This window comes from Pagrus major, chromosome 13 (assembly GCF_040436345.1).
Source record: "Pagrus major chromosome 13, Pma_NU_1.0".
Taxonomy (NCBI): Eukaryota; Metazoa; Chordata; class Actinopteri; order Spariformes; family Sparidae; genus Pagrus; species Pagrus major.
Genome location: NC_133227.1, coordinates 31,852,953 through 31,872,231, shown reverse-complemented (window position 1 = coordinate 31,872,231; position 19,279 = coordinate 31,852,953). Strand labels below are relative to the sequence as shown.

The window sequence follows — 19,279 nt, the reverse complement described above, 5'->3', positions numbered from 1 at the left end:
CCTCACAAAAATACTTAAGTACAGTACTTGAGTAAATGTATTTTGTTGTTGTTCATACATTGTTGAATGATGTGTCAGCAACGCATGATCGGCTTGTAAACGGCGTGTGATCGACGCGTGATCGTCGTGTAAACGGCGCGCGAGCGATGCGTGAATGGCGCGTGATTGACGTGTGAACGACGTGTGATTGACGTGTGAATGCCGTTTGACATTTTATCGGCATTTGATCGACGTGTGATCGACAACAGGAGCTCAGTTTGGTTTCGAGATATTTCACCTTATACGTTGTTTGTTGTTTCAGGTGTTTTCAGTTGTTTCCAGGTGTTTTCAGTTGTTTCCAGGTGTTTCAGTTGTTTCCAGTTCTTTCAGTTGTTTTCAGTTCTTTCAGTTGTTTCCAGTTCTTTCAGTTGTTTCCAGGTGTTTCAGTTGCTTCAAGTTGTTTTCAGTTGTTTCAGGTGTTTTCAGTTGTTTCAGGTGTTTCAGTTGTTTTCGTTGTTTCAGGTGTTTTCAGTTGTTTCAGGTGTTTCAGTTGTTGGTTGTTCAGCAGCCATTTGTTTCCAGTTGCTTCCAGTTGTTTCAGGTGTTTCAGTTGTTTTCAGGTGTTTCAGTTGTTTCAGGTGTTTTCAGTTGTTTCAGGTGTTTCAGTTGTTTTCGTTGTTTCAGGTGTTTTCAGTTGTTTCAGGTGTTTCAGTTGTTTTCGTTGTTTCAGGTGTTTTCAGTTGTTTCAGTTGTTTTCAGCTGTTTTCAGTTGTTTCAGTTGTTGGTTGTTCAGCAGCCATTTGTTTCCAGTTGCTTCCAGTTGTTTCAGGTGTTTCAGTTGTTTTCAGCTGTCTTCAGTTGTTTCAGTTGTTTCAGGTGTTTCAGTTGTTTTCAGCTGTTTTCAGTTGTTTCAGTTGTTTCAGGTGTTTCAGGTGTTTTCAGTTGTTTCAGGTGTTTCCAGTTCTTTCAGTTGTTTCCAGGTGTTTCAGTTGTTTCAGGTGTTTTCAGTTGTTTCCAGGTGTTTCAGTTGTTTCAGGTGTTTCAGTTGTTTCAGTTGTTTCGGGTGTTTCAGTTGTTTCCAGTTGCTTCCAGTTGTTTTCAGTTGTTTCAGGTGTTTCTAGTTCTTTCAGTTGTTTCCAGGTGTTTTCAGTTGTTTCAGGTGTTTTCAGTTGTTTCCAGGTGTTTCAGTTGTTTCAGGTGTTTTCAGGTGTGTCAGTTCTTTCAGTTGTTTCCAGGTGTTTCAGTTGCTTCCAGTTGTTTTCAGTTGTTTCAGGTGTTTTCAGTTGGTTTCGTTGTTTCAGGTGTTTTCAGGTGTTTCAGTTGTTTTCAGGTGTTTCAGTTGTTTCAGGTGTTTTCAGGTGTTTCAGTTGTTTTCAGTTGTTTCCAGGTGTTTCAGTTGTTTTCAGTTGTTTCAGTTGTTTTCAGGTGTTTCAGTTGTTTCAGGTATTTTCAGTTGTTTCAGTTGTTTCAGGTGTTTTCAGTTGTTTCCAGGTGTTTCAGGTGTTTCAGTTGTTTCCAGGTGTTTCAGTTGTTTCCAGGTGTTTCAGTTGTTTTCAGGTGTTTCAGGTGTTTCAGTTGTTTCAGGTGTTTCAGTTGTTTCCAGGTGTTTCAGTTGTTTTCAGGTGTTTCAGTTGTTTTCAGTTGTTTCAGTTGTTTTCAGGTGTTTCAGTTGTTTCAGTTGTTTTCAGTTGTTTCCAGGTGTTTCAGGTGTTTCAGTTGTTTCCAGGTGTTTCAGTTGTTTCCAGGTGTTTCAGTTGTTTTCAGGTGTTTCAGTTGTTTCAGGTGTTTCAGTTGTTTCCAGGTGTTTCAGTTGTTTTCAGGTGTTTCAGTTGTTTTCAGGTGTTTCAGGTGTTTTCAGTTGTTTCAGGTGTTTCAGTTGTTTCAGGTGTTTCAGGTGTTTTCAGTTGTTTCAGGTGTTTTCAGGTGTTTCAGGTGTTTTCAGGTGTTTCAGGTGTTTTCAGTTGTTTTCAGGTGGTTTCAGTTGTTTTCAGTTGTTTCAGGTGTTTCAGGTGTTTTCAGTTGTTTTCAGGTGGTTTCAGTTGTTTTCAGTTGTTTCAGGTGTTTTCAGGTGTTTCAGGTGTTTTCAGTTGTTTTCAGGTGTTTCAGGTGTTTCAGGTGTTTCAGTTGTTTCCAGGTGTTTCAGTTGTTTTCAGGTGTTTCAGTTGTTTTCAGTTGTTTCAGTTGTTTCAGGTGTTTTCAGGTGTTTCAGGTGTTTTCAGTTGTTTTCAGTTGTTTCAGGTGTTTTCAGGTGTTTCAGTTGTTTTCAGATGTTTCAGGTGTTTTCAGTTGTTTAAGGTGTTTCAGTTGTTTCAGGTGTTTCAGGTGTTTCAGGTGTTTTCAGTTGTTTTAAGTTGTTTCAGGTGTTTTCAGGTGTTTCAGTTGTTTCAGGTGTTTTCAGTTGTTTCAGTTGTTTTCAGTTGTTTCAGGTGTTTTCAGGTGTTTCAGTTGTTTCAGGTGTTTTCAGTTGTTTTCAGTTGTTTTCAGTTGTTGGTTGTTCAGCAGCCATTTGTGTTTTTCATATTTTTAGATGAAGCATCAACATGTTTCAGTCCAAACTAAATGTATTTAAGTGAAGAGATTAAATTAAACATGTTTTCACTGTAGATGACGTCTGTAACTGGACCATCATTAATAATAATCACAGTAAAAATACTCATATCATGTTCTTAATAAAAACAGCTGATTCATACTGTGATTAATGAGCTGCATGAATATTAAAGACGTCTGTTGGTCTGAACTGTACTCGAGTACTCTGAACTGCACTGTGAACTGTACTCAAGTACTCGAGTAAATGTACTTTTAACTGAGTAACTCGAGGTTTATTTGATTTGTTTTATGAACCTCACACGTTGTTTTTCATGTCTGAGGTTCATGTGAAAGTAGAAGTTCGGTGTTAAAGATTCTGATCACTCTGATGATGACTCAAATATTCAAGTCAAACATTTAAAAGACACAAAAATCAAAGTGAGTGAAAGCTAATATGCTAAATAATGTTTCTGTTGAAATGACACTTAAATCCACTCACACTCGTGACAAGTTAAACATCAGCTAAGCTAAGCTGAGATGCTGTTGGCAACAGCTACATATTTACAGACATGAGAGTGGTTCTGATTTTCTCATCTAAATATCCAGAATGAAAAAACTCTCCCAGAGTGAACAGACGCAACTTCAACACTCAGAAAAATTCAATGAGCTTATTTCACAAAATGTTGAACTTTTCCTTTAAAGAAGACGCGATGATCATTTTCAGGTTCATAATAAAACAGCTTCACATGTGCCTGTCTCTTTAAGGCCCCCTCCTGTGATTGGTCAGCTCACACAGGCCTGAGTCAGCACCGCTCACCGTGTCTCCTGTAGCTTCACTTCAACCATGAAGTCACCACAAGAACCTAACACACACACACACACACACACACACACAGTCCAGACAGACTGGGAGGAGCCACATTAGCAACATAGAATAGAATCTTTATTTTGTCAGTTATCTTTACATGCAAACTGCATTTGACCCACACATTGTAAGTACACACACTGCAAACTAGGAGCAGTGGGCTGCAATGTCAGGCGGTTTCGGTGCCTTGCTCAAGGGCACCTCGGCAGTAACACAGGGCTAAGTTACAGTTACTTAGTTACTGACAGTGGTCCTGAGCAGCCTGGAGACAGATAGTTACTTTAAGTTACAGTTACTTAGTTACTGACAGTGGTCCTGAGCAGCCTGGAGACAGATAGTTACTTTAAGTTACAGTTACTTAGTTACTGACAGTGGTCCTGAGCAGCTCATCATTCTGATGCTAATGTGAGGCAGCCTGCAGGTTAGGGGGGGAGGGGACCACAAGTCTTTGTGACGCCTCAAATCCAAAAGTTCTCCGGCTGAAAACAAAAACAGCATGAAGCAGCAGCCTCTACCACTACAGCCTCCACCACCACTACAGCCTCCACCACTACAGCCTCTACCACCAGTACAGCCTCCACCACCACAGCCTCTACCACTACAGCCTCCACCACCACTACAGCCTCCACCACTTCAGCCTCCACCACCAGTACAGCCTCCACCACTACAGCCTCCACCACTTCAGCCTCCACCACTACAGCCTCCACCACCAGTACAGCCTCCACCACCAGTACAGCCTCTACCACTACAGCCTCCACCACTACAGCCTCCACCACCACAGCCTCCACCACTACAGCCTCCACCACCACAGCCTCCACCACTAGTACAGCCTCCACCACCAGTACAGCCTCCACCACTACAGCCTCCACCACTTCAGCCTCCACCACCAGTACAGCCTCCACCACCACAGCCTCCACCACCACTACAGCCTCCACCACCAGTACAGCCTCCACCACTACAGCCTCCACCACCACAGCCTCCACCAGTACAGCCTCCACCACCAGTACAGCCTCCACCACTACAGCCTCCACCACTTCAGCCTCCACCACCAGTACAGCCTCCACCACTACAGCCTCCACCACCAGTACAGCCTCCACCACCAGTACAGCCTCCACCACTACAGCCTCCACCACTTCAGCCTCCACCACCAGTACAGCCTCCACCACCACAGCCTCCACCACTACAGCCTCCACCACCAGTACAGCCTCCACCACTACAGCCTCAACCACTACAGCCTCCACCACTACAGCCTCCACCACCAGTACAGCCTCCACCACTACAGCCTCCACCACTACAGCCTCCACCACCAGTACAGCCTCCACCACTACAGCCTCCACCACTACAGCCTCCACCACCAGTACAGCCTCCACCACTACAGCCTCCACCACTACAGCCTCCACCACCAGTACAGCCTCCACCACTACAGCCTCCACCAGTACAGCCCCTTCAGCATCTGCCTTCTGCTGCACACAGGAGCTGAACATTTCCGTGGTCACAGCTCAGACGGCACCATCATGAGTCCAGTCCTGCTGCAGGGATGAAGGGATGGAGCTCTGCCTTCTCCGCCTCCATGCAGCCAGTGTACATGGTGGCATGTGGCTGGGATTAAGAAATTTCACTGTGGATTAAAATCTTTCCTCCATGGTCGCTCGCTCACAGGAGAAAAGAGTCTGAAGAGAGAACTCTGGGCCCATGGTGTCACTGAGCAGGTAGGTCCAAACTCAACTTGATTTATACACAGCTGATGATTGTAAACATGTCTTCAGACGTCTGTTCGTGTCTTCAGCTGAGTCTCAGACAGACAAATGGTTTTTACTGACGTCAACGAGACAATAAGAGAAAATACAAACAAGACGACAGCAGAGAGAAACATGTTTAATAACCGAGGAACAGCAGCAGGTCCAGTTTAAGTCCAACATGAAGCTGATGAAGATCAACAACAACAATCATAACAACACGATTATAATTTTATATCTTTAAGAAGTTTATTCTTCATGTTTGATTAACTTTTTAAAGTTTGTTTCTTTTATTAAACAGCAGTTTGAGGTGAGATCAGCAGCAGTTATATAAGACTCACAGTGAGCACATGCTGCAGCACACTGAACAGCACAGACTGGTACCAGCACCGACTGGTACCGGCACTCACACATTAATATTGTATAGTCTGAGTCTATAGAGGATGGCAGATGCGTCTGATCATCAGACAATGACATCACATGTCATTAAATCTTAATTAATAAACTATTATTATTATTATTATTATTATTACACATCATCACAGACACCAGCCGCCTAAATGAACCTGATATTTTTCATCTCATCCATGAATCCTCTGTGTAAAAACATCTTTCTTTCTCACGATGTTAAAGAACGAGAGAAAGATCTCCTGGATCTGTCTCTTTATCTGGATCAGCACTAGTTAATGAGGTCTATTCTGGACCGAGCCCGTCCTCCATCCAAGTTTAGAGGAGATCTGTTCTCTAGTTTTTGTGTAATCCTGCTGACAAAGCAACAAATAAGAGAAAACAGAACCGCCTCATTTCAGAATATCAGACGTGTACTGGACTGGAAGTGGACACACTAATAGTTTAGGAAACAGACTCAACACAGCCAACATTAGTTTTTATGTGTGCGCTCGTTAAGATGAATCATCCAATAATAATCAAACGTGAACATATTGACTTGTCTCAGGCTCAACCAGCTGTTCTCTTATCAGAGGACACAGTTTCAGGTCCAGCTGTGAAGCTCTTTCAGTGTGATTTGATGAAATCTGATGACTTCCTGTTGTCAACTACATGACCACTAATGGTTCATTGGTCCTGTCCAGCTCCAGGATGTTCCAGCTGCTCCAGGGTCACCTCCAGCCAGCTGCTCACCTAACACGTAAATCTCGTCTGGTCACCAAAGACGGTCGCTGCAACATCGAGTTCGGGAACATTGAGTACAGTAATCACTTTGCATACCTGTTGGACTTCTGGACCACCTTTGTGGAGATCCGCTGGCGCTTCGTTCTGCTCCTGTTCGTGGCGTCGTTCACCGGCAGCTGGTTCATCTTCAGCCTGCTGTGGTACTGGATCGCCAAAAGCAACGGAGACCTGATGGGACAGAACCGCACAGACGGACACGTCCAGTGTGTCGACAATGTTAACGGCCTCACCACGGCCTTCCTCTACTCCCTGGAGACCCAGACCACCATCGGCTATGGAGGCCGGGCTCTGACCGGACACTGTGCCGGCACCGTGGCTCTGATCATCATCCAATCTCTGATCGGTGTCTTCATCAACTGCTTCATGTGCGGCGTCATCTTGGCCAAGATCTCCTTACCCAAAAAACGAGCAAAGACGGTGACCTTCAGCGACACGGCCGTCATCTGCTTAAAGAAAGGAAGTCTTTGTCTCCTCATCAGAGTTGCCAACCTTCGAAAGACCTTATTGATCGGCAGCCAGATCTACGGCAAGCTGCTGAGGACAACCACCACAGCAGACGGAGAGACCATCATCCTGGACCAGGTGGACATCGACTTCATGGTCGACGCCGGCAAAGATAACTTGTTCTTCGTTTGTCCTCTGACTCTGTACCATGTGATCAACGCATCCAGTCCGTTCTACGAGCTGTCAGCCGACTCTCTGCCGCAGCAGGACTTCGAGCTGGTCGTCTTTTTGGACGGGACGGCCGAGTCCACCAGCTCCGCCTGTCAGGTCCGAACCTCCTACGTCCCTCAGGAGATCAAGTGGGGATACAGCTTCCTGCCCATCATCTCTCGCACCAAGACGGGGAAGTACCGCGTGGATTTCTCAAACTTTTCAAAAAGTGTTCGGGTCACCACGCCGCACTGCATCCACTGCTTCGAGACGGACTTGGACCAGAGGAAACACAACAACCAGGAGAAGGGGGGCATCGACAACCTGGGCTTCCAGGTGATCGACATCCACGACTCTGTGGACGTCACGAAAATGTGAGCGGTTAAAGAAACTTGATCTCAGAGTGAAGCGTGACGATGGACTCGGGGTCAAAGTGTTTGTCACTTCCTGTTTCCCTTCCAACAGCAGAAACTTGAGACATGTGACAGTTCAGCTCTGCATCAGCAGCTCATTACAGTCAAAGCACCTTCAGGCTTGGATGTGTGTCAGAGGGACAAAGAGGGGCTGAAGTGTAGAAATGAAAGGAGTCATACTGTGGAGGGTTAGTGTTGGTGTTGGGCCACAGCGGGGACTCCATGAGGAGATTAAAGCCTGAGCCGTTTCTAATGAAAACTAGAAGAAGTGGGACAGTTTTCTCTTTATTCTACTAAAACACTTACTGAGCTCTTTTGACGTTTATTCGTCACATTGTTTGTCTTTATTAGGAAACTGTGAACATTTTTAATTCATGATTTTATTTGTGAGCAGTCGACAGTTTGTAGATCATACTGAAACTTGTTCTCAGGGAAAATAACATCTGTAGTTTTAATAAAACTTTTTACACACTTTTGATTTATTGTTTGATCTTTACGTGTTTGTATGTTCTGAACATTTAATATCAGAATCAGCATCATCACTATAAATGTGAGGTAGTTTGTACCGGCACCACACCGCAGACAAACAGCAGCTTCATTCATTCATCCACAAACCCTAACCCGAGTCACAGACATGAGGACGAGTTGCAGACAAAACGTTCGACCATCAATGTTCAGAAATGGTACGGTCCATTGTAGGGGGGTCCGACACAACAGAACCCAAACACACGACTCAGGAGGCAGAAAAACAAAGATTCAAAAACCCCAGCAGGCAAACAAGGTCCAAAATCTAACAATATACGAATGCTGGATGAAAACATGAGATCAAGATTAAACTTACAGGCCAACAGGATGCTGCACAGATCAGCCTCCAGCCTCCAGCCTCCAGCCTCCAGGCTCCAGGCTACAGGCTACAGCCACCAGGCTCCAGCCTCCAGGCTACAGCCTCCAGGCTCAAACACCGTCAGTCAGAGACAGAGTGGAGGTAGACTGGTGTAGAAACAAACTGATGAGGTAACAGGACACAGGTGAGAGGACATGGCGAGCAGGTGAAGTGATTCTATTGGCTGAAGGGCTGTCAGGTGGGCGTGGTCTGAAACAACAGCAGAGTTAAATCATGTTGAGATGTTGTTTCCCTCTGAGCCTCATGTTACACCACGCTGTCAGTTTGTATTTTTATTACTTTTACTCAACAGAAGATACATTAGTTACCTAGTTAGTTAGTTACTTTGTTAGTTACTTAGACTTAGATAAGAGGTAGAGTCACAGAAGATCTTTTACTCTAGTAAAAGAGTAGAAATACTCAGTTACTCTGTTACAGGTAGATTAAAGGAGCCAGCAGCTGTACAGCTGAATAATGACACGTTAATGCAGCGGTGATATTGATCAGATTGATTGATCAGATATTAAAGTTTGAAACCTCCAAAGTGCTGAGTCAGCTGTTTTTTGTTTACATTCAGCTCCTATAGAGACTCTGTTGTTCATCAGCTTAGAGGGTTAAACAAGCCTTAAGAGATTTCACACACACACACACACACACGTACGTACACATACATACACACACATGCACACACACATACACACACACACGTACGTACACATACATACACACACATGCACACACACACATACACACACTGTGGTACATTGTGACATCTCATGTAAGCATGAATTCAGAAGCTCTTCTAGCTGTTAGCTGAATAGAGAGCTAGCTGTGCGCTGTTGGATGTTAGCTGTTGGCTGTTAGCTGTTGGATGTTAGCTGTTGGCTGTTAGCTGTTGGCTAATGGAGCAAATATAATAAACTATGGCCCGGTGTAGCAGACAAGGCTTATATCAAGCCAGGAGTAGGCCTAAGTCAGACTAGTAAAGCTAGGTCATTTAAGTGGCTTGCATGAGCGTGGCTTACATTTGTCTTAGTTAGTCCTGGAGTAAGTTTAAATGAGAACACCTGGGTCAAGCCTCATTAGCCTAAGTGGGAGCACAGCCTGTTAGCCTATTGGTGCTCATAAAAACCTGGAATGGAATTGAGGACAGCTTTGCTGGAGGGCATTTTGACACCAAACATGGCTGAAGCTAAAAGAACACGCTCAAAGAACTATACTGAGTATGAAAAAACTCCACTTAAACAAATTGTGGGAAATCATGCTGTTATTGAAAGTAAAGGCCATAGTGCTGCTATTGAACAAAGGAAGAGGAGTGCTTGGGCTGCCATTTGCAGTGAATTCAATGCAAATGAAAATGTAACCACAAGAGCGGTACAGCAACTGCAGGTGAGACATGTCTATTATGAATTCACACAGATGTCATATAGTTTTGTGACATTGTTTATATTGAATGATATCTGCCTTCATAGACTCTGTGGAAGAACATCAAATTAGATTTGAAAAAAAGGAATGCAGAGGCCAGAAGAGAGAGATTTACTACTGGTGGTGGACCCCCACCTAGTAAAGACAAGACCGATGAATTGGCTGACTTGTTGACTGGGATATTAGAGGACCAGCAACCTCTGGATGGTATACCAGATGATGACCATTTGGACAGTGGACATGAAGAACTGAGCGCAAATGGTAAATTTACCATAGAAAGTAAATTAGTTACCTCATTCTGTACATACAGATTATTCCACTGTCTGTGTCTATCTTTATTTTTATTTAATTCTAAGGACCATGTGAGTTTTTGTATCCAACAGTGTTCTTTTCCCAGAGGAAATCATTCTAACCCTGGTGGAAGAGCCAGTGCACAGTGACTGTGCACCCTCCACATCTGGTATGGCATCCCAGAGAAAAGATGCTGCCACCACCTTCCAGCAGAGACCAAAAAGGATGTCCATGCATGAAAAGTTAGCCTTTGAATTTCATGAGCAGAAAATGAAATATCTGAAAGAAGAGCATGACATGAAAATGAGAATTCTACAGGTCGAATTGGATATGAAATTAGAAGAGAGAGCTGTTCAAAGAAAGATGCATGAGAGAATGTAATGAAATACGTTGTGAAAATAACATTTTTCTCACTTGACAAGAGTGTGAGTATTGTAGTCACCACAACCTACATTTTAGAACAGGATTGGTTAAGTTTCTCATTTAATTTTTCAGCACACTATTTATATATGTTGTACACAACAAACACTATTAAGGCAAAAACAAGCCATAATCAATATATTCCATGGTTAAATGTATCTTTTTTCTCACTGAAGTGCTGCAATGTGAAAGCAGCTCTGAGCGCAAGTCCTCCTTGGTTATTTCCTGCCACGGGCATGGGCACATCTGAATCATTCTGGTCTTCCATTGGAGGGTCAGGACAATTATGCTGCTTCAGGTAGTTGTGCAGCACAGCTGTAGCAATGATCACCTTGCAGCATCTACTTGGCTCAAAACGAAGTGTATTGCGTAAAGAATGGAATCGATTCTTCCACACTCCAAACATACGCTCGACCATCCCTCTAGTGCGAATATGAGCTCTGTTGTATCTTTGCTGCTGAGTTGTTGTGGGATGTGGCCAAGGTGTGAATACATAGGAACTCTGAGCATATCCACTGTCACCAGTAGTCCACTATGTTGCCCTCTCTCAAACTGAGCACACAATGAAGAGTTGTGAAAAATCCTTGAATCATGTGTTGCTCCTTTCCAACAGGCAACAATGTTTGAAAACTCTAAATTGGGAGTGCATACAGCCTGAACATTGATGGAAAACCAGTTCTTACGGTTCCTGTACTCCTCAGCATCAGGAGTTGATGGACACTTGATTTCAACATGACATCCATCTATATAGCCAATCACTCCCGGGAAGTTCCCATATTCATAGAATCGCACTTTATAGTTGGCTTGCTCAGCAGCATCAGGGAACTTGATGTACAGATTTCTCAGTTCACAAATGGCACTGCATACATTGTAAACTATTCTACACACTGTTGCTTCACTGACACCACACAAATCACCAGTCTCACGATGAAAGGTTCCAGATGGCAAAAATCTTAAAGTGATCAGAACTGGGAGAGAACTGGGTACAGGCCTTCCTCTTTGAGACATGGAGGAAAGTCTAGGCTCAAGCAAAGTAATGATCTCCAGTACATCTTCTTCGTACATACGGTCTGGGAAAGTTATTTCATCAAACTGATTCTATGGACTACTCCTATCCACAAGTATTTGTCTGGCTGGCCTCTGTAGTGAATACTGGTCTTCATTTAGATATTCCAAATACTCCATGCTCCCAAACCATCTGTGCTCCCTTTCACAAACAGTACTAAGCTGAAGTTAAACCTGCCTCTTTGCAGGATTAATATAAACTTCAATTTAGTCCTAGAGTAGCTCTAATCTACCCTCTTGCAATTGGCTTTGTTTAATCCAGAACAGACTAAATCTATGACTATTTTAAGTTAAGTCTGTGCAAGTGACTTAAAGTTAAGCCAGCTCAAACAGCATTTTAGTCTGGGACTAGGCTTAAGCCTTGTCTGCGAAACCGGGCATATATGTTACATATAAAATGATCAATTTTTATAGTTTAAACCAACCAAACAACATATTAAGGAATCAATTATAGCTTTGATTAATTGCCAACTGTTTTGATAATGAATTATTGGTTTGGTCACTTCGATTGATTTCAGCCTCTCAGATGTGAATATTTTCTGGTCTCTTATGAAACAACAGAAGTTTGAGAAGTTTAGCTGAAGGTTTTATATTTCTGATATTTTAAATACCAAACAATTGATCAATTAATCCACAAAATAATGGAAAGATTAATTGATGATGAATGATTGTTGTTGCAGTCCAAAGTAGTCTAAATAATAAAATATATAAAAACACTGCAGAACGAGTACTTTTACTTTTAATACTTTAAGTACATTTTGTTAAAAATATACTTGTACTTGTAGTTTAAATGCAGAACTACTGATGGAGTATTTGTACCTTTCAGTAGTAGAAAGTAACTAAGTACATTTACCCAAGTAATGCTCTTATGTACATTTTTGAAGTACTTTACTCGTGTATTTCCATTTTATACTACTTATACTTCTACTCCACTACAATTCAGAGGGGTCTATTGTAGTTTTTACTCCATTACATTTATATGTTTACTTTTAGTTTCTAATTACTTTGTTGATTGTGATTATTAACACAGAATATAAATCACCTAAGTAACCATGTTATCATAGATTTAGCTCTGCAGCAGAATGAACACATTCATAAACAATCATATAAAGTGTATTACTCTGAAAAGAGCCGTTTGGTATAATGAGTACTTTTACTTTGGGTACTTTAAGTACGTTTTGAAGATACTTATGTTGTGTGCAGAGTGTTATTAATGTCATAATAAAAGGGACAGAGAGGACTGTGATGTCTCACCGTCCTCTCCGTCCGTCTCCAGTCACAGTCATAATAACTGTGACCACCAGAGGGCATCAGAGAGCTTCTGTGATCCTTAACATACAAATATTATTATAAACAATTAACGCAGCAGAAATAAACCATCTCTGTGCTCAGACTGTCCCAGATCTGCCAGCAGACGGTCTTTAATGTGCTCACTGATGTCTGAAGAGCTTCAAACTTTTCCCATGATGCACTGCAGTTAGACAACACCTGGTAATCATGCTGGACTGTGTTAAAGCAGCAGAGAGTCGTAGTGAGTGGTACATGTACTACCTGCGGTACATGCTCTTATAGTACATGTACCACATGTAGTACATGTACCTCTTATAGTACATGTACCACATGTAGTACATGTACTATAAGAGCATGTACCGCAGGTACATCAGCCTGTTTATAATAAGAGGCTGAGAGGAAACGTGACGTGAACACAGTCAGACTGAATCAAGTGTTTTCTCTGTCAGTGAAACACTGAACACCTGAGCAGCGTCTTAATCAACCACTCAAAGCTTGATTCATTAATTAGTGAAGCTAATGGAGCTACCTTTAATTAGGACCTGCTTCTGCTCTGTAATTACTGCTTTCATTTTTAAAGAGCCCCATTTTCCCTACACACACACACACACACACACACACACACACACACACACACACACACACACACAGCTGCTTCAGGTTCTGAGACGACGTGTCAGTAAACGTGTCGGCTCGTTAACGCTCATTAAATGAACAGTCTGAAGATGTAAATGAGTGAATACTGACGTGTGATGTGAAACCGACAGAGCAACATTAGTTTTATATAAAATATCTTCTATATGAAAATATTCAGACTCTTTTATCTGCTTTGTTCAGCAGTTTGACTTTAATTCAGTGTTTATCAGAGCTGAAGCGTCAATGAGAGGAAACATGTTGCATTAATGAAGATATAAAATGAGCTGCAGTCATCTTACAGAAGAGTCACTGTTCTCCTGGGAACCATGATGTCAACACATCCAACAGCTGATTAAAACACTGATTAATGAAGCTTTAATAAGCTAAATATAATATAAATACAAGTATAACATAAAGAGAGACACTGTCATTATTATTATTATTATTATTATTATTATTATTATCATTATTATTATTATCATTATTATCATCATTATTATTATATCATTATTATTATTATTATTATCATTATTATTATTATTATTTGAGTGTTTGAACGTCTGAAGATTTAAAAACTGACGTCAATCGTTTCTTCTGACTGAAGACAAGACACACACACACACACACTCACATGCACACACACACACTCACACACACACACACACACACACACACACACACACACACACACACACAGCTCACTCTACATGTATTTTGATATTGAACATGATTTCAGGAGAAACTAACTCTCATCAGTCTTCAGTCTGATGTTCGGACCTGAAATCAGACATTTTTTGTGTTTTTATTAAAGAACAGATGATGTTTCCATGGTGACGCTCACCTCTCTGACACTTGATGATGTCATCATTGTGTGCCACAGCTGGACCAGTGATATGAAGCAGTGACCTTCAGTCTCACACCTGCTCCCAGTGAGATCAGAGCTTCAACTTCCTCATGAAACACTTCTTCTGTGAACCTGCAGTGACGTGACGAGCTGCTTCAGGCTGCACAGTATAAATATATAGAATATATTTTATGTAAATATATAGAATATATTTAATGCACATATATAGAATATATTTTATGTAAATATATAGAATATATTAATATAAATGTCTTCAGATTGTGGAGCTCAGTAGCACAAAGACTCAAAAAAACATCTGAAGAGACAGAGTGTTTAGAAGATGAGAGACTTTAAATATTCTGCTGTTACAAACAGACACAGAGCGTTTTCTCTTCCTCAGTCTTTATGTTTGGGCTGAACCAGACTGGCTCCTCCTCTTTCTCATGCAAATCACTGAGTACAAACAATTGAAGCATCTTGTTATAATCCAGAACAGTTTGTTCATGAGGCTGCTGCAGTTCAGTCAGAGAGTCAGCATCACGTCGTCTGTGTGATCAGGTCAGAGGTCCCGTTCGTGTTCCCTTCCTTCATCTGTGCTTTTATTCTGACAGTCACATACAGTCCATACAGTCATGAGCTGATGGGTATTATTAGCTCATCTTCAGTCAACGCAGTGCTGATCGGCTTTGACATCATCATCATCATCATCATCATCTGAAGGAACGCCTGCAGCCTCGACTCGTCTGAGACGCTGCGTTCAGATCATGTGACATGTTTCAGCCTCAGATATTTTAATCATATAGAAACGATGTTCTGTTCTGGATCGTCCACAAACAGAAGCTCAGGAACAACTTAACATTTCAACATGTCAGACACAAAACTTCAGTCACGTATAAATCAAAGAGTCTGTTGGACTGTTGGTTGTTTCAGACTCAACACACACGAATGAAAAACAACACAGGAACATCTGAGGTGAGTCATGGTCACAGTGTGTCTGTGCACACAGCTGGAACAGGGTCCACCTTTCCTATAGGTGGACCATCGTCTGACCCTGTCGGTCCACCTGTCCTACAGGTGGAGCAGCTGAGACCCTGAGAGGAAACTGAACTGCATGTGTGTTTGGAGCCAGCGCCCAGTTACATCCACTGTTTAAGGTTCAAATAGTGACATGTTGATCACTTTGACAGATACCACTCTCATTCTGTACCTCTGGAGCTAACAGCCAGTTAGCTTAGCTTAGCTTAACATAAAGACTGGAAAAAGTTAGCCTCCTGTTTCTAGCTTGACATCATATTAAAAGTAAAACAGTTATGAAGCTCATTAATTCAATATACTGCCACAAACAGCTGCATGTCTGATCCGATCATTCAGGACTGATGGGTAACATGTGAAGGGCTGAAAGACGGGGCGACCTCTCACTTGGCCCAGTTGTTCTGTACCGTACCGAAGCACGACTATCCCTCCTCCCCTGCTGTCCTGCACTCACATTGCTCCGGCCGCAACCGGGCCTGAGCACGGTTAGCTCTTGTCCGTACATCATCACGTCACAGCACAACATGACTTTACTGACTTTGTGTGGTTCTGGTCGTACACGGCCGAGGACGTGTACAGTGTTCGAGCACGGTACCGAGCGCTCACACTAGTCAAACAAACTGGACTTTGGGGGACAAACGTGTCTGGGCATGGTACAGATTGCGTTGTGTGAGTCCAATCTGACCTCTCAGATCATTGGAGAAGAGACCAAAGCTGAAGATATAAAATCAGATATTATTTTTACTGAGAGATTTTGGATCTGCTGCCACCTGATGCAGCTGACATCACAGATCTCAGCACTACCCTTTAATGAGACCATCAGAACCTGAAATTAATCTACACACTTATTTCAGAATATTTCCAGGAAATGATGCAGATTAAATTAGACTTTTTCTTCATAAATTACTTCTACATTTTTCTTAATGTAACCGGGCGCTGGCCTGAAAAAGGCTGTTTCATGTCGTAAACATGAACTCAAATGGTTCCTGATGAGCAGAAGCATCAGAATTACCTCCCAGAGGAGGAACAATGAGGAAGAACAGAGAGAAACGAGTCTCATTCGTCTTAAAGCTCCTTCTATTGAAATGACTTTCAGCTCCTCTCGTCTGTGGCTCAACAGATTAAACTCTGCAGCTCAGAAATAAAAACGGCTCCTCATAAACAGCAGGCTTTGAAGTCAGCCATTTAAAATAGGATTTACATGAATAAATAAATGTGTGGCGCTCCACATGAAGGCAGACGGCTTTAAGTGATCACACATGACGCTACAGATAATACTGACAGGTTATTAATAAACACCAGCTGCTCTGGTTCTGTTCCACTCTGCAGTGATCCAGTATGAAGATAAGAAACAATCAGAGTTCATACGAAACTGTTTTATTGATCATCATTCATTCAGTCTGTCTGTATGAATGAACAATGAGACCCTGTTTTTTTACTGATGCTCCGTGTACAGTATAAAAAATAATAACATTAAAAATAATAACAACTGTCATGACGGGTTCAGGAGCATTACATAATCAAATCCACCCACTGAATCTGAACCATGGAGTTTGATGATGCTAACAATGAGCTAACATTCATGCTCTGTTAGCTGCTCCACACGTCACAAACACACAGTTTGATTTAAAAAGGCAGGTCGATGTTGAACTGGTTTCATATTGAGCCAAATATCACATCTGTAATTCTGAACGTAACCACCAGGTGTCACAATGACTCAGCTGCTCCTGAGTGAAACATAATGAATGTCGATGAATGAGAGAGCAGCGCCGGGCTCTGAGGCCATTTGACTCAGTGGTCACACAAACGATGAACACGTCTGTAACACTGTGAGAGAGGCGGCTGTAGATGATTGGATCCATTCTGTCCGATAACATCTGGACAGTCTGAAGATCCGCGCCTCATTTCATCCTCAATTCCAGTTAGCAGAGAGCTAAACAGGAAGTTTAGTCTCTAGTGGGCGCGCTCTGTGGGCCGCATCACCAGGAAGCCATGTGGAAGATCTATCAGCGTAAAACTGTTCTGGCTTCATGAGCAGCTGAGCAGCTTTCATATGACTGACTGAGGCTCCACTTCTGATCTGGACCCAGATTTACCTTCAGGGATCCACATGAGCATCACAACACAGGAAGAGTCTCATTGTGACAAAAGCCGGTTCAGTGGATTTAAACAGACCAGACACAGAATCAGGAGAGATAAACTGTTAGATAAGTTAATGAGTCTTAATGAGTCGGCCTATCAGAGCCTGTCCCGGCCCGGTCCGTCTGTCTCTGTCTCTCTGTAACATTTGAGTTCATGGATGGAAACAGAATCGGACGTCTGTGGTCTGCTGATTCTGGATCAGTCTGTGCTTACATGATAGTGACAGCTTCTGTTTGGTTCCATGTTAGGAGACCTCTCAGAATCTTCATCCTCCTCCTCCACCTCCTCCTCCTCCTCCTCCTCCTCCTCCTGGTCCTGGTCCTGGTTCTTATCGGTACGGCGGTTCAGGTTGTTGAGGGTTCGGCCTGTACAGCTGCTGGACTCTGACCGGCCGCCCGTTAGCCGGCCAGCCACCCGGTAACTGTCCGATGACCCTGAGGCCTACGGGATGGCCGTGTCCTGGCAGCGGGCTGCTGGGGCTCAGGATGTGGGTCTGACCTGGTTCTGGTGGTGGGGTACTGCTTTGATATCCTGGGGCCGAGGCAGGGGGAGACAGGGGGTAATGTGGGAGGAGGATGGCTGGTGTGAGGCCATATCGTACCTGGAACACTCTGAGAGGTCCCTGAGCCACGAAGCCGTTGGGCCTCTGAGGCTCCTGGTTCTGATCCGAGTCCGTCTTCTCCTCTGGGACTTCACTCTCCTCGGCTCTCCTGGATTTATCCGGCTGCCTCCTGGCCTGGGAGACCTCCTGCATCTTCTCGGCCTGAGCCCGGCGGATATGATACATCTTCCTGGAGCTTTGGAAGGACTCCAGGAACTCCTCCAGGCCCACGTTTCCCTCCATGAACTTCTCCAGCAGCTCCTGTGAAGACGGGAACACAAACAAACGACATGAGATGAGTCACAGAGGGAGGTCAGGATGAAGAGGATTTCATCAGTTTATACATGAACTCTGGAGCAGTTTGACAAACACAGGATTTCACCGTTTCACACAGCTAACGGCTAAGAGCTAATGGCTACAACTTAGTGACTAACACTCCAGTATTTGGCAGAGCTTTAAAGCTGTGTGATGTCTGTCTCTCTCTCTCTCTCTCTCTCTCTCTCTCTGTGTGTGTGTGTGTGTGTGTGTGTGTGTTAACAGGATGTCAGTGTGGCTGTGAGGTGACCTCTGACCCTGAAGTTTTATTTATGCGATTGTTTCAAAGCCTCTTGTGATTAAAGAGGAAACTGTTATTTACAGTTTGGTCAGTTTACACTCAGTGTGTTCCCTGAACACACCAGACCCTGAACACACCAGTCCCTGAACACACCAGACCCTGCAGGAAGGTGCAGCTGAGTTAAAGCTGAAGCTGACACCTCTCTGTGTGGCCTCATTTCAGCTCAGATCTGAACTGATTCAATCAAAGCTGCTCAGTTTAGAGGCTGCAGGCTGATTTAAACCACTGTGAGCCTCAGTCTTCACACAACAAGCTAAAGTTCAGCGTCTTTCATCAGATGTATGTTCATGTCGGTACCTGAAGAGGAATCTGTGTTCATAAAGACGCCTTTTTGACTTCAGGCGACTCAGGAAGAAGCTTTCTGTCTGACACCAGGAGAAACATATAGTCACGACTGAATACAGCTGAGAAACTGATCAATTCACTGTAACAGCCATGAAGAGTTGATTATTGAAGAGATGATTGTCTGAGAGGAAATCATCAGAGACATTTATCTGTGCATTGATTCAGAACCAGCAGATATTAAAGACAGATATATATATATACATATATATATATATACACACACACACACACACATATATATATACACACACACATATATGTGTATATATATACATATATATATTTGTATGTATTATGTATATACGAGTATTTCTATTTCTGCTCT

General features: G+C 42.9%; 3 protein-coding genes across 3 annotated transcripts in view; 2 read left to right on the top strand and 1 right to left on the bottom strand.

Moving 5' to 3' along the window:
• Positions 1-63: 63 nt before the first annotated feature.
• LOC141006738 (uncharacterized) lies at positions 64-4,911 on the top strand. The gene is made up of 5 exons (XM_073478960.1): positions 64-580; positions 637-1,015; positions 1,139-1,498; positions 3,912-4,100; positions 4,332-4,911. The coding sequence occupies exons 1-5, from the start codon at positions 199-201 to the stop codon at positions 4,909-4,911; spliced, it is 1,890 nt and encodes a 629-aa protein (XP_073335061.1). The 5' UTR covers positions 64-198.
• A 136-nt stretch (positions 4,912-5,047) lies between these two features.
• LOC141007640 (ATP-sensitive inward rectifier potassium channel 1-like) lies at positions 5,048-7,329 on the top strand. The gene is made up of 2 exons (XM_073480013.1): positions 5,048-5,079; positions 6,198-7,329. The coding sequence occupies exons 1-2, from the start codon at positions 5,063-5,065 to the stop codon at positions 7,327-7,329; spliced, it is 1,149 nt and encodes a 382-aa protein (XP_073336114.1). The 5' UTR covers positions 5,048-5,062.
• Positions 7,330-16,611: 9,282 nt separating this feature from the next.
• Positions 16,612-19,279, bottom strand: part of vps37d (VPS37D subunit of ESCRT-I) — a 30,312-nt gene continuing 27,644 nt past the window's right edge. Inside the window, exon 4 of the mRNA XM_073479564.1 lies at positions 16,612-18,254. Coding sequence (XP_073335665.1) covers positions 17,721-18,254 — 534 coding nt within the window. The 3' untranslated portion in view covers positions 16,612-17,720. The remainder of the gene's footprint in view (positions 18,255-19,279) is intronic.

Excerpts from the sequence above, each read along its gene's own strand:
- LOC141006738 (XM_073478960.1), top strand. The coding sequence starts at position 199 with ATGCCGTTTGACATTTTATCGGCATTTGATCGACGTGTGATCGACAAC. Across the intron at positions 581-636 it reads GTTGCTTCCAGTTGTTTCAG|GTGTTTCAGTTGTTTTCGTT; the intron begins GTGTTTCAGTTG and ends CAGTTGTTTCAG. Across the intron at positions 4,101-4,331 it reads CAGTACAGCCTCCACCACCA|CCTCCACCACCACAGCCTCC; the intron begins GTACAGCCTCTA and ends CCACCACTACAG.